The following is a 13989-nucleotide window of genomic DNA, read 5'->3' on the forward strand; positions in this document are numbered from 1 at the left end:
CCCAATTGTGGTTTGTTTCGTCATGTTACTTCTGCACTATTATGTTCCGGCACATGTTGTTATTACAAGGCTCGATTAAGGTACACATTAGGCTGACATCTGAGGCCAGAGCTGAAACTGTTCTGGGCCAGCAGTGTGTCTGCAACTGGCCCGCGGCTGCATACAATGTGCTTATACATCGCCCACATACCGCAAAGAATGACGGCCCTTTGGTGACCCACATCTGGTTTGCCAGAGGTAATCCACACATAGGCCAGCACAGGACCACCAGTGTGTCTGGTGCTGGCCCATGTTATGAGAATCTTAAACTTAGTTTCAGAATAATTAAATCTGAGACTTTGTTTTATTGTAAGGTTATTAAGTTTCAAATAGTGTGACAAATAAATATAAACTTTAATTCTGAAAATATTTAAATATTATTAAATAACACCAGCTACAATATTGGATAATATGTGTTTGTTCAGCAGAACAGTGTCCAGTATGTTGGCTGATATACTTTATTTACATGATATGCTTTGTTTATATCCAACTCATGTCAGCTGTGGTTTGTGAGTCAAGATGGCGCCGGTGTGCATGGCTCGCCGTCCACCGCTGTCAGATCCACTTTATCTCTTTTTTTTTTACTGGAAAGCACTTTCGTCAACCATGTTGCTTTTAAAGTGCTCTATAAATAAAGTTGGATTGGATTTTAAAATAAAAGTTGAGCTGATTTTAATGTATTACAAGGAGTGTTTTTCATTATTATTTTTTAAATAAACATACAGTGTTTATATTAAATGCTGTACTAGAAATAAGCTCAAGGACAATAAAAGGGCATGTGATTTAGTTACATTCAACTTGTATGCAGCAAAATTAAAAATAAGTTACCACAAGTTGTTTTTTAATTTGGTAAATAATTGATAAAATGTTAAAAGTACTGGTTGTATTTGACCTCATCACCAGGATGAGTTGGAAATACTTCAAATTCCCTCAGGTGGCCTTTTGCTGGTTGGATTGCCACTACAGTCTGTAAACTGTAGAGGTAATTTTGTGAGCTCATTGGATGAGCAGTTTCTGAAATACTCAGACCAGCCCATCTGGCACCAACAACCACGCAGTCTCTTTCCCCCATTCTGATACTTGCTTTGACCTTCAGCAGGTCATCATGAACATGTCTGTATGCTTAAATACTTTAATTTGCTGAGGTCTGATTGGTTCACTAGATATTTGTGTTTACCGAGCAGGTGAACAGGTGTACCTGGCAAAGTGTGTGTAACCCTCAGTGTTACTGACATGTTCCACACTGATGCACAACAATACTCTGTGCCCCACACTGTTTTATTAAGTATGTCTAATCACTGTAGACATTACATGTACCTTCTTAGAGGAGAGGTCATACAGTGGAAGATCTTGTTTCCATAATTACTGAAACTTCCCAGTTGCATGGGGAATTTGGACTGCTATACCAAGACAAAGACTTTGACAATCAGTTTTTCAGTGTCATCTCGACTGCTGACTTGTATGACAAGGCCACTGTTAAAGTCATCCTTAAAGAGCCAGTAATCACCCTTGACTTACAACCAGTATGTGAATCAGGATCATCGTCTGCATTGAACTCTTCGACTTCAGTGAGCACCCATCCTGCAAGTACTACTGAAACGGACATCTGCCCTGCCAATCATGATGCACCCTCACAGGTGTCCGACTGCGCATCGTCAAGTTCCAGTGACACCATCATTCTCCCTGATTCATGTCGCCCTGCTGCGTGGCCAGTGCCATTTCAAGTACCGGAGTTTTCCCGAGACATACAACTAATCCTCGCTGAGGCAAACAACTCATATCGCAACACTGGAAGACCTTTCATGGATGCCAGTGTTAAATCAGCAAGAATGCAAGACCTTGCAAAAGTAATTTTTTCGTACACTGCTTACCCAACCAATCAGCAGATCCTCTCAGTGGCTGAAGCCTTGGTTTCAAAGTTTCCGTGTCTTAAGGAGCCAGGATCATTTGCCGGCTTATATGGCTGGTGGCAGCGTATAAAAAACAAGATGCACAATTACCGTGCCAAGCTAAGATCTCGAAAATTTTCTTACCCGGAAATTGAAATTAATGCCTTAAAAAGGAAGCATCCAGCTGATGCAGTGCCATCAAAGAATGTAAAAAAGCCAAAAAAAAAAGCAGAGGTTAATTATCTCCCTCCGCATCCTACTGGAGAAACCCAAGAGACACTGGAGAAAGAGAGGCTGGAATTAATTTATGAAATAACAAAGAAAAACAACGCAAAGATAATTGCAGACAAAATGAATAAAACGTTCTCTAGCCGAAGACTTGAAGTGGTCAGCCTCTGCCCCTCTGTGGGTGAGTTAAAAGAAAGGTGGCCAGCATTATTCACTGAGGCTCAGGTGAGTATGTGTGATAACTTTTCCTTCCCACCAAAAAACATTCATGTTATAACTATGAGATCTGGTCTGTCATTTGAAATGTCATTTTTTTTGTCCCCTTACTTCTTAGATCATCGAAGAGTTCAGACGCATCACCACAGTTTCTTTGGTGGAGACATTCATGCTGAAACTTGATGAGTACACACCAGGTCTTTTGCAGCTTATGCCTGCCAAAGGAGGAGCTGCTGGTTCCAAGATGAGACCTCTGCTGGACACTTTGAATGACGTATGTTATTTGACTTTTTTCACAAATATGTAATTATGGAGGGCTGCAGTGGGTAGCACGAAGGTCCTGGGTTCAAATCCTGGCCCAGGGTCTTTATGCATGGAGTTTGCATGTTCTCCCTGTGCATGTGTGGGTTCCCCCGGGTACTCCGGCTTCCTCCCACAGTCAGAAAACATGGCTGTTAGGTTAATTGGTCTCTCCAAATTGACCTTAGGTTTGAGTGTGTGCGTGCATGGTTGTTTATCCTGTCTGTCTCTATGTTGCCTTGTGATTGACTGTCCAGGGTGTACCCAGCCTCTCACCTATTGAAAGCTGGAGAGAGGCATCAGCCATGTTTTTGTTTTTAAGTAATTCAGTCTTAACGTATGTAAATCACTCGACTTAGTCTTTTCACTAAATTGTATCTCCCTACAGACACAGAGCATTGAGAAGAAAAGGGATCTCCTTATCTGCTGCCTCATTAGCTACCTCGGGGAAAGACAAGAAGATCTTTTTCATGACTGCCAGGTTTGTCATATTGATAACAGATTACTTATTAACTCAAGGGATCCTAATGTTCTTCTCTCCTGTCCTCTCCTATCCCCTGTTCTCCCCTTCTCCATTCATCTTCTTTCCACTCCCCTCTTTAGATCAACTGAAATATATTGAAAAAGCATCTTAAATAAAATAAAACATGTGTATGCTTTTTCTTTCTTTCTTTTTAACACGTAGGAATGTGAGGATTACACAGACAATATGATGAAGGTGATCGTGATCCACAACATCATGGCTGAGGAGGATCCATCAGATGTGTTCATTGTGATTGAGGGAAACCAAGTGATGGAGGGATGTGGAAGCCGAACAAAGGCATGTGTACTGCTGATGGGACTGATATATGCCCTCAACCTCGAATATCCGAAGGAGCTGAAGAACACATTTGACACTTTTGAAAAACTGTTTTTGGAACTTGACGGGGCGAAACTACTGAACAAGGTCCACGACCTCAAAAATAAGCTTATGCAATGCACACACATTTCCCCTCTTGTTCCCAGAGGATCTTTTGTCCAGACATAGCTTGATGGAGCTGTAATTTTTCTTCTGACAGCAAGCACAGAAACTATTGAATGTTGGTGTTAGTGTTCTGTTCTATCTATACATATGTTTGATAACGTACATGCACAGAAACAACCTTGTAGAGTTTCTGTGCTTTTGGCTTTTAAAATGGACTAAGTGGCCTTTGAAAGTGTTGTCTGCATTAGCTGTTGTGTTGCACTTTATTCTGTGTTTTTATGGAATAAAAACATTGAGATGATGAACCATTTGAATATCTTTTTTTTTTTTTTTGGGGGGGGGGGTACATTTTACCTGATATGAATAGGTAATGTTTATCAACTGATAATAAATTTTATTAGTAATTATCAGGTATTACCAACTAGCAAACAAGAGATAATTTTACCTAATTTCAATGAGTAAGTAGCTATTGAATGTATACATAAATATGGGGTAAATTTTACCCAATTTAATTAAGTATTTCATAGCTTTTTATTGAAGCTATTTTATTTACACAATATATTGAACTAAATCTACCACAAAAAAGTCAATGCAAATTGTTCCCTCAGATTTATTGGGTAAATTCTATAGATGACTTCTTACAGTGCATGACCTTAAAAACTCAGCCTATGCTGGAAAACCCTCCAAAGTGGCCGAATGAAAACAATTCTGCAAAGAAGAGAGGACCAAATTTCCTCCACAGCGCTGTAAAACACTCATCACCAGTTATTGCAAATGCTCGATTGCAGTTCTTGCTAGATGATAAAACCACTTATTAGGTTTAGAAGGAAATTACTTTTTCTACATGAGGTAAAGTTGGAGAGCTGTTTCCCCAAACTAAATGAAATCATCATTTAAAAAACTACAATCTGTATTTACTCTGAACATCTGTGTTAACATTTGAAATTGGAAACATGTAAGTGTAACAAACATGTTAAAACATAAGAAATCAGGAAGGGGCATGTATAGGAATTTCTTTTACTTATGTATTAATCACATTATTTTATTGTATGATGCCTTGGTGCCACTGGATTTTAACATGTCTCACACTCATACAGTAAGACAAATGGTGGGGGTGTAGTAAGGAAGTTGGGGGAAGCAGACAACTCCACAGGAAGAGTCTTTTGTGTCTTCAAGGACTCTGGGAGGTAGCAAGGGAGTGTGAACCTTAAGGTGTGAAACAGCTGTGTACTGCCTTTTGTTCCTGGAGAAGGTATTTAACTGAGAGCCATGCTAGGCTCAGGGAGACTCTGCTGACCGTCTGTCCCGCGGTCATGCAGGGACTTCATCAAGCTTGGTTGTCTGTTCTTTGTGTGTTTGATTAAAGAATGTTAGCTACCGCTCACCGCTCGTCTGCAGGCTTTATTTGAATGGAAAACGTCCACAACAGGCAAAAAAAAAGCTTTTTGCTTTGATTTAGAGCAGAAGTTTTTTGCACTGCATTTTAAAATGAAAACATATTGCATTTATTTACAATTAAAGACACACAGAGCAGGAAGTGTGTTACTGTTTTACATCCACAGATACACAAGAAAAGAAGCAGGCAACATGAGGTCAAGTTATGGCAATTTTATTTGTGTATTTCAGTACATGTATTTAGATTAGAGTTTTTAAAAAACAAACAAAGGTCCCAAGAAGAAGGATGGGGTGAAAGAAAGGTGGAGAGAGGGGGAAGAAACTATTGATGTCCTCAAACTTGATGCTGCTGGGTCACTTCTTTCTCAGCAGTCTGCTCCAGAATCCCCTCCTGTCCTCGGCTTGCTTTTCTTTTGCCTTCAGTTCTTTGAAGGTTTTGTTGAGCTGCTCCTCGGCATCTTTAAATGTTTCTTTCAGCTGCTGTTTGGCCAGTTTCACTTTGTGTTTGAGGAGCTCTTTAGCTTCCTTTTTGTGCTTTCGTATTTCTTTAAGTGCGTCTTTGCAGTCTTTCTTGGTCACCGCAGAGCCGGTCATTTCTTTCTTCAATACCTTCACCTCAATTTTCTCTTCTGCAAGTTCTTCTTGCACTTTCATCAGTTCCTTCTTCATGTTTTGAGTGTAACTCTTTGTATCTTCCATTTCTTTCTTTGCTTCCTGTGTTTTAATTTTCTCTTCCTCCAACACTTTTTGAGCTTCCAACAATTCTTTCTTCATATTTTCAATCTCATTTTCTGCCTCGTGTTTACGTTTTTTCTCCTCTTCAAGTTGTTGCTTCACATGCAGTATTTCCTTCCTTAGTGTTTCAGCTTCAGCCATTACATTTGCAGCTTCTTGTGTTGCCAACTGCATTTTCCTTTTTCCCTCTTCAAAAGCTTCCTGCACCTCCTGTAATTCCTGTATCACATTTCCTGCCTCCTCCTTTGCAGTTTGATATTTATTTTTGGCTTCTTGTGCTGTGGTTTTCTCTTCCTCCAATGCTTTTTGAGCTTCCAACAGTTCTTTCTTCATGTTTTCATTCTCGTTTTCTGCCTGTTGTTTTCCCATTTTCTCTCCTTTAAGTTTGAGACCCACATGCAGTAATTCCTGCAATACTACTTCAGTTTCAAACTTTGAATTTTTAGCTTCTCCTCTTGATTTTTCTGCCTCTTCTTTTAATTTGACATTTTCAGCCTGTATCATTTGAAATTCTTCTTGCAGGTTAATCAGCTGTGCTGTATTGTATGGTGAAGCACTCGCTGATCCTCTTCTCGTTCTCCCTTGATTCATTTTGGCCTTTTAAACAAAGGAACCAACCAATATTCTAGCCTGCTGTGTGGGTGGGCAACTAGAAATCACTGGTGGGCAACATGAGTGAGGAGAAAACTGGAGCAGCCAAGCAGGGAGCTGCAGGTTGCTGGTTTGAGTCTCTGTTCAGATGCTGGTGTCTCCTCTCTCTGAGATGTCTGCAAACAGTCCCAGATAAAACAATAAGGATAATAAACAAACACGTGACTAAAATAACAATTATGACTCTGATGTGTTTCATGTGTACCAGGATGGCCTCTATACAGCAGTCGCTGCAAGCATCCACATCGGCACACTTACTTTTCTTTAAGCAGGCGTGCTGGGGTCCTCCTAAGGAAAGTTTGAAACTTCATTTCCTTCATGCTGGTGAACTTTTTACCAAATATTTTCATCAAAGCTTCTCCATCACTGACAGGGATTGTTTGGATCTTTACACTCATCTCCACCAACCCTAAAAAATGAGTCTCACTTTGCTCATATAATGCCAGGAGTGTCTCCATATTCCACAAAAGTATGCAAACATGTAACAGTATCCCATATTCATATAAATATTATTGATATTATAGCAAAAGCTGTCACCAACACAATTGTCCCAAGTGCTTTTTTTAAACAGGATTTTCAACTAGAGGATTTCCCTATAGCTTATTTTTTTAATATTTTGTACACAATAACAGAATAATTTCAGAAAAACACAAAATGACTGGTGTCAATATTATTTGCCCCACAAAAAGATTGAATATAAAAAATACTGCAAATATTGCACAGTTGAAAAAAAAAGCACTACAGCTCAGTGGTTCCCGCCCTCCTTTGTCCTCCTGTTTCCCCTCCCTCTCCCCTCCAACGAGGAGTTTGATGGCGTGTGGGACAAAGGAGTTTTTAAGCCTGTTGGTTCTTGTCTTTGGGAGAAGCAACCTGTCGCTGAACAGGCTCCTCTGATTATTTACCACCGTGTGCAGAGGATGCCCAGCATTGTCCATAATGTCCAGCAGTTTCTTTAATGCCCTTTTCTCTGCCACTGTCACCAAAGTGTCCAGCTTCATGCCGACCACAGAGCCAGCCTTCCTGATTCGTTTTTCCAGCCTGGATGAGTCCTTCTGTGCTGTGCTGCTCCTGAGGAAGTACAGTCTGCTTTGGCCTTTTTTATACAGGTGCTGCATGTTGCATGACCAAACAGACAGAGACAGTGGGATTACACAGGACAAAGCTGAAGACAACTGACTGCAATGGACTGCTGCAAGGGGGGGAGACGAGACTACAGTGGAAGGAGGGGGAGGAGACATGGAAGAATGCTGTTGTTTAGTGTGGGAGATCAAATTGGGCTAAGGAACCTGGGGAGGAAAACCGACTGCCTTTGAGTGGAGAATTGAAAAGTGTCTGAAACACTGCAAGAAGGAGAGGCACACAAAAATCACACACACAAACAGAAAATGCATTAATCCTACTAACACATTGTTATGGAAATTTTAACAATAACCTGCAACACACCCAGTGAGCTTGATTTGAAGTGGGTTTAATAAACACATTGCAATGTGGAGAGAGCATCCCAGTGAAACACCAGGACCATCTCTGAATTGTGGCCACCACCCTTACATCTTATGTACAGAGTTTGTCTGTGTCTATATGTCAGGTCGGGTCTGACACTCCACCTCTCTGGGAACTCTCAGGCCCTCCAAAGGCCTATCTCCTCTCACCACACTCCCTGCCGGTAACTGATGCCCTCAGGGGTCGGTGTGTTGGTGGTTCTTGGTGTCCGGAGCTGGGCGCTCAGGTATGTACCAGCTCACTCCCGGTGACTACTTGGCGGGGCCTGGTGCCTGTTGCCCGGTCAGGCCTCTTCCGGGGCAAAGGGGGCCCTCGAGCCTCCGGCCTCTGGGCCTGCGGCTTGATTCACTCTGGCACAACTGGCTGCCGGCAGAGCCGGCGGGTACGCCAATGCAGCCCCCTCTGGCTTCTGCTCCGTGGCTACTGGGTGACCCCTCATCTGGGGCTCTCCTCAGCTCTTCCCAGGAGGGTGGCACGGATGCCCCTCCGGTGGTCCTCCTTGGGCTCTCGCACTCTGGGGCCTCTGGATGTCTGGAGCCTGGATCTCCTTCATGCCTGCTTCATGCCCTGGGGGACAGGGCTATGGCTCTCTACACCCTCTAGCAGATCATTACATGGGGAAACCTTTTGAATACAAGCACGCTGATCCACACAGGTGTGAACACGGGTGTTCACTGTTCATAGACATAAACTACACCTTTATTGGCTGCGATTTCCAAGCACATTGTGCGCTGTCGGTCCTGCTTGCTACACAACAACATTCAATATTTAGTATTTACTGCTGTTTACACTTAGCTAGATTAACGTGATGGTCAGTGGCGGTCCTAGCCTGTTTGGCGCCCCGGGTGAACACTCTCTCACTCTCTCTCTTATCCAATCACACATCTGCTTACCTGCATCTTTTGCTCGTTTCTCCTCCTCTTCTTTTCTCTTTTTTCTAAACTGAGCACCTGATGGCTTTGAACTTTTCTTGTCCATCTTCCATTGGTTTTAATTTCGCACTCCAGTATGAACACAAATCCCCCAACCCGAGGATCGCCACAACATAACCTAATAGACCTACACCTTAGTTCACAGATTCACTTTGTCTAAGGTGTATTTCTGGGATTTCACACAACCCAGGATTCAAATCATGAATACATAATGGGCTTGGATTTACAACATTATGGATGAAATATGCTCTATTTGGAAGCAGCAGCTCCCCCCCACTCCCCTTTCGATGGGTTGTGTGTGAGACTTTAAATCATCAAACTCTAAATTATAAATGTTAAATTGTTATTGATCCCTTTACTCCTGGTCCTAAAGTTATATTTATTTTCTTACTCTTCTAATATTTATTGTTTGTTTTCTTGCACTGCTGTAACTGGAGCCTCGTCGTCTCGTCTCTCTATATGCTGGACTGTATGTAGCGGAGATGACAATAAAGTTTACTTTGACTTCAGCAGCAAGCAGGCGCACCGAGGGCTCTCGCGCTCACTTTTCGCATATAGAATTTCAAAAAAACATGTGTGCAAATGTTGTGCCCTTAAACAGGGGAAATAGTGAGGAGAGGTGGGAGCAACCTCCCTTAGTTTAAAGGGCTCCCTTTATCTGATTTGGTCAGTCTAGGTGCTTTACAACCTGCACGGAAATGCTCACTACTCCCACACCTAAAACAAAAGCTGGCAATATGCCTCACCTGCAAAACATCTGGGACGGTGACGTGGTGAGGGATAATATCGCCTTGGTGCGAATCTTTGTTGAAACTGTGCCGTCCCATGCACATGCCCAGGTCCATGTGATGAGTGGTATTCCTGTGCTGCTGCAGGAGGGTGCTGGTGGTAAAATGGCATGCAGTTTTGTTCAGCCTTAATGGGGGTGCTGAGGTGCTGGGGTTGTCTTTTGAATGGTTTCTCTGATTTGGGAAACTTCAGCCCTCAAGTCTTTCAGCAGCACCATGTCAGCACGCATTTCCTTTATTTCTGTTAGAAGATCAGGGGTTAGAGGGGCTGGTTTCTCTTGGGCTGTGCTTCTCTTTCCCACTGGGGAATCATTAGACTGGACAGTATTTACAGCTGTTACTCGTGATGGAGCGGCATGTTTCTTTTTGTCCTGTCTTTCCTTTTCATTTGCGACTGCAATATTTACCTTCTCGAGCAACAACTCATCTGAAGTATTTGTTTGCAGGAGGTAAGGTTGCAGGTCACTTTTAATATTGTCATTCTGAAGACCAGTCAGGACAGTATGCATGAAAAGGCTCTGGACTAAAGCTGGATCATACTTTAGACTGGACTCAACTTCCTGAGAAGCAAACAGGATTTTCTGTCTCAAGTCCATTGTCCTGATCAAGAAATTTTGGGGTGTCTCTTTACTGCTCTGAACCTCAGAGGTAAGTTGTTTGTATAACTCTGTGGCACCTTTCTCCTGGTAATGAGACCTGAGGATTCTCCTAAGAGCAGGTAATGTGAGGTTTTCTTTTCCTTCAAGATAACTCCTTAGCTGCAAGCCTGGCGTGATAGCACGAATTACAGCATCAGTGATTTCTGATTCTGGGTAGCCTCTATTGATCCCGCTTTCAATTTGTCTGGCCAGACTGGGGAATGTCAGCCTGTCTTTTTGCCCCAGCTCTCCTATTTGGCCTGATATCTTAAAATCTTTGCGCCACATGGAACTGTTTGGTGCTGTTGGAATAATGTTTCTCACTGGGGTGCGAGGACTTAGGGCAGGATTCATGCTATTTCTCAGGTCATGCATTTCACCCTCTTTTTGTTGTAAGAGCAGTCTTAATGTCTCTATCTCCTCCTGGCTACTTTCCTGGTCCTGGACAGCTGGATCCACTGTTTCATTCACACTTTGTTTTTTATCCATTTGAATGTCACTTATAATGTCCTGGATATTAAGAAGTTCTGACATACCTTGGTCCTCTCGGGTAGCCAGCTCTGTGCGTTCAAGGTGCTTAACTAAATGTGAGACTAGCTGGCTGCAGGTTTTATTAATCACAAACTCTTTTCCTGGTCCTGAGATTTGAAGTACATCACATGATTTAATCAGCTGCTCTAAGGTCAGTTGATACAGTGTTCCTTTAATCTCCAGCTCTAGCTTTTCTACTTCAGACTCCATGTTGTCAGAGGAGTTAGCACAAGCAGTCAGTTGAGAAATGATCAGACTTAGTTGGCTTTTACTGCCCCCTAGTGGCCACCTTTCCACTTCAGGATACAGACACCAACGTAGGTCTAGCGATGTCTCTGCTGCTTCGCTATGCTCCTTTCTGATACCTGGGTCGTCTGGGGGGGATGATCAACAAGAGGATTTCTCTTACAGGTCAGGAATGGTCCTTGATGAAAGATTTTTATTTTTGTGATTATTGTTTAGTTGTAGCTTCATTAAAATAAAAAGAGCTTGTGATTTAGATCCACCACAGGAAAGGAAAGTGGAACCAGATGTGTAGAGGAATGCGGTGACATACGATACTACCCCCTGTGTTAACAGACAAGTTAACGGTCTCTCTCTCTCTCTCTCTCCTTTTATGGGAATGTTTAAATTTCTATACATACCAAGCTACCTCCTGTTTCAGCAGACAAGCAAACAGTTTTTCTCCTTTTATGGAAATGTTTTTGTATTCTGAACATGCCACTCCTACTTCCTTGAAAGCTCATTCGGAGTATAAATAAAGAATGCGCTGAGAGCCCTGGGCGGTTTTTCTGTGTCACTTCTGTTGTGCACGCTGGTGCAGAGCAGATCGGACCGTGACCGCCCATGCGCATGTAAAAAATAGATATCTGAGAGTGAGTTCATTTGCCTTCTAACAATTTTCTCATCACAGTCCTCAAATCAATCATCACAGCGGTGCCTCCAAATGTTGTGCCCTTAAACAGGGGAAATAGTGAGGAGAGGTGAAAGAACGGCACAGACACACAGCTCTCACTCTCACTCTCACTCGTCTGTATTGAGTTTCACAAGCAGTACAACCAAAACAATATTCTTATGGATGCACTCAGTCTCAGGACAACTGTGTCCAAACTAAGTCACTATTGTTCGCTGCATTAGCTGATGAGAATACTTTAGATAACATGAACTGTAGCATTAGGCAAAAACATCTTTTTAACTTGCACATGTTAGCTGACACAGTCACTAACTTTCCACAGCAAAGAAATAACACTTTAAGTACTGCAGGTCTTTCAGTAGTTAACTTATACAGATAGTACCAGAAAAATCTTCACACAATATGGCGGAGTAATAGCGAAAACTAGCATACACAGCAACAGAGATTAACTGGAACTTCTCAGAATAGTCAGCAATTCACATCTTTCGCTACAATGAACAATGATAACAACGTAATAATCAACGGTAACACACATTTATACAGATCTGTGCATGGCAGTTACCTTAAACAGGGGAAATAGTGAGGAGAGGTGAAAGAACGGCACAGACACACAGCTCTCACTCTCACTCGTCTGTATTGAGTAGTGATGTGTGAATGATGAACGAATCGTTCAATACTCGAGAATCACTTTACTGACTCATGAGTCATGATTCACAAGCCCAACTGACTCACTGACTCATCCCTGTTGCTGTTAGCAGCAATCTATCTAGCTTATAATTAAAATTGTGGAGAAAAACACAACATCCAGTATCTTAACAAAAAAATTTCTGCTCTGAACTGAAAGAAAAAACCCTGAGTAGAAGCTCACATCAAGACAATAGACTATGTGCACATTAGCATATGCTACTTCCGGTGCGGAAACTCCTGTGGGGAGCTTTGTTTCCGGTGTCCTATTCACGCCTTGTTTACGGTCCAAAACAAGTTAAGCAAATGAATGAATCAAGCGGTGATTTACATTTCTCTAGATGTCTTGGGCATTTATCCAATATATCTGTAAATGATGTTCATCAACTTGTCGATATTTTTCCCCCGCGCCTCAGAGCAAAAGAGAAAAGGGATTCAAATGTTGTCAAAGGAGCTTGCAAAGAAAAGCGTCTGGACTTCTTTAAGTTGCTTGAAGACGTTTCACCTCTCATCCGAGAAGCTTCTTCAGTTCTAAGGTCAAATGGTGGGGAGTCCCAGATTTAAACGTAGTGGGAGTATCCCCCCGCAGAGGGACAGAAGGACCCCCTGATGATCCTCTAATCGCCTGAGCCAAGGTGTGAAACTGGGTGTGGGTCCCAATCAGCCAGGGTTTCGGATGAGCTCGTTGTGAAACCTGGCCCCACCTTATCATGCAAATTCCTGAGGTCAGATGGCCCAGGATGTAAGTGGGCGTTAAGGCGTCTGGGGAGGGAACTCAAAACTGGATTATAGATGGCAGACAGTTGGTGTCGTAAACCACCACCTCTGTTCAAGGAGGATTCAAATGTTATATTTCTCAGTATCTGTAAACAGCGGTCCCTCGTTTATCGCGGGTGTTATGTTCTAAAAATAACCAGCGATAGGTGAAATCAAGTAGCCAATGTTATTTTTTGATGGTGCAAAACGTTTCGTCGACATCGTCGACATACAGTACTGCACTTCAGAGTCACACTGCTAGCGATCGATGCAGCGATTCTGTACTGTACAGGAGAGACGTCACGGAGGAGATCGTCTGCAGCGATCAGGACGCAGGACACAATGTGATGTAAAAAAAAAAAAAAAAGCATGCAAACTTGCACTAAAAAATCTGCAAAACAGCGAGGTGAAAGGTGAACCGCGTTATAGCGAGGGACCGCTGTAATTTTGAAGGTAAGTCACAACATACCCTTCGTAAATACTAATGTATAGAAACCCTTACCAGCAATCATTCATTTTTTGTGTGGCTTTTTTTCACGGTTTGTTAACATGCTGTGTAAGTGTGTACTTGACTAGCTGATATCGACATAACGGGGGAAACATCTGGTTTGACTATTCTTCACCTGTAGTTTGAATGCTGAACATTTGCCTGTTTAAATCATAAGACCAGTCACTATACAGAGATGTGCTTCTGAATGTGGACGATGTGTCTTCTGCTGCAGTGATGCAGTTCTGCTTGTGTTGAGTGATGTAAACAACTGATCGATCTAAACTCTTTAAACATCAAAATTGATCATTAGATTTTTTATGACACAACAGTGGTGAGTGTT

The 13989-nt window shown here is 42.3% G+C and overlaps 1 protein-coding gene across 1 annotated transcript; it reads left to right on the top strand.

Annotated features, from left to right (window-relative positions):
* Positions 1-1398: 1398 nt before the first annotated feature.
* On the top strand, positions 1399-3750 carry LOC146386073 (uncharacterized). The gene is made up of 4 exons (XM_084932096.1): positions 1399-2381; positions 2491-2646; positions 3061-3153; positions 3358-3750. Exons 1-4 carry the CDS (start codon positions 1842-1844, stop codon positions 3697-3699), a joined length of 1131 nt encoding a protein of 376 aa, XP_084788222.1. The 5' UTR covers positions 1399-1841; the 3' UTR covers positions 3700-3750.
* Positions 3751-13989: the final 10239 nt, after the last annotated feature.

Source organism: Perissodus microlepis, chromosome 6 (genome assembly GCF_051167445.1).
Source record: "Perissodus microlepis isolate ML-2025 ecotype Zambia chromosome 6, ASM5116744v1, whole genome shotgun sequence".
NCBI lineage: Eukaryota > Metazoa > Chordata > Actinopteri > Cichliformes > Cichlidae > Perissodus > Perissodus microlepis.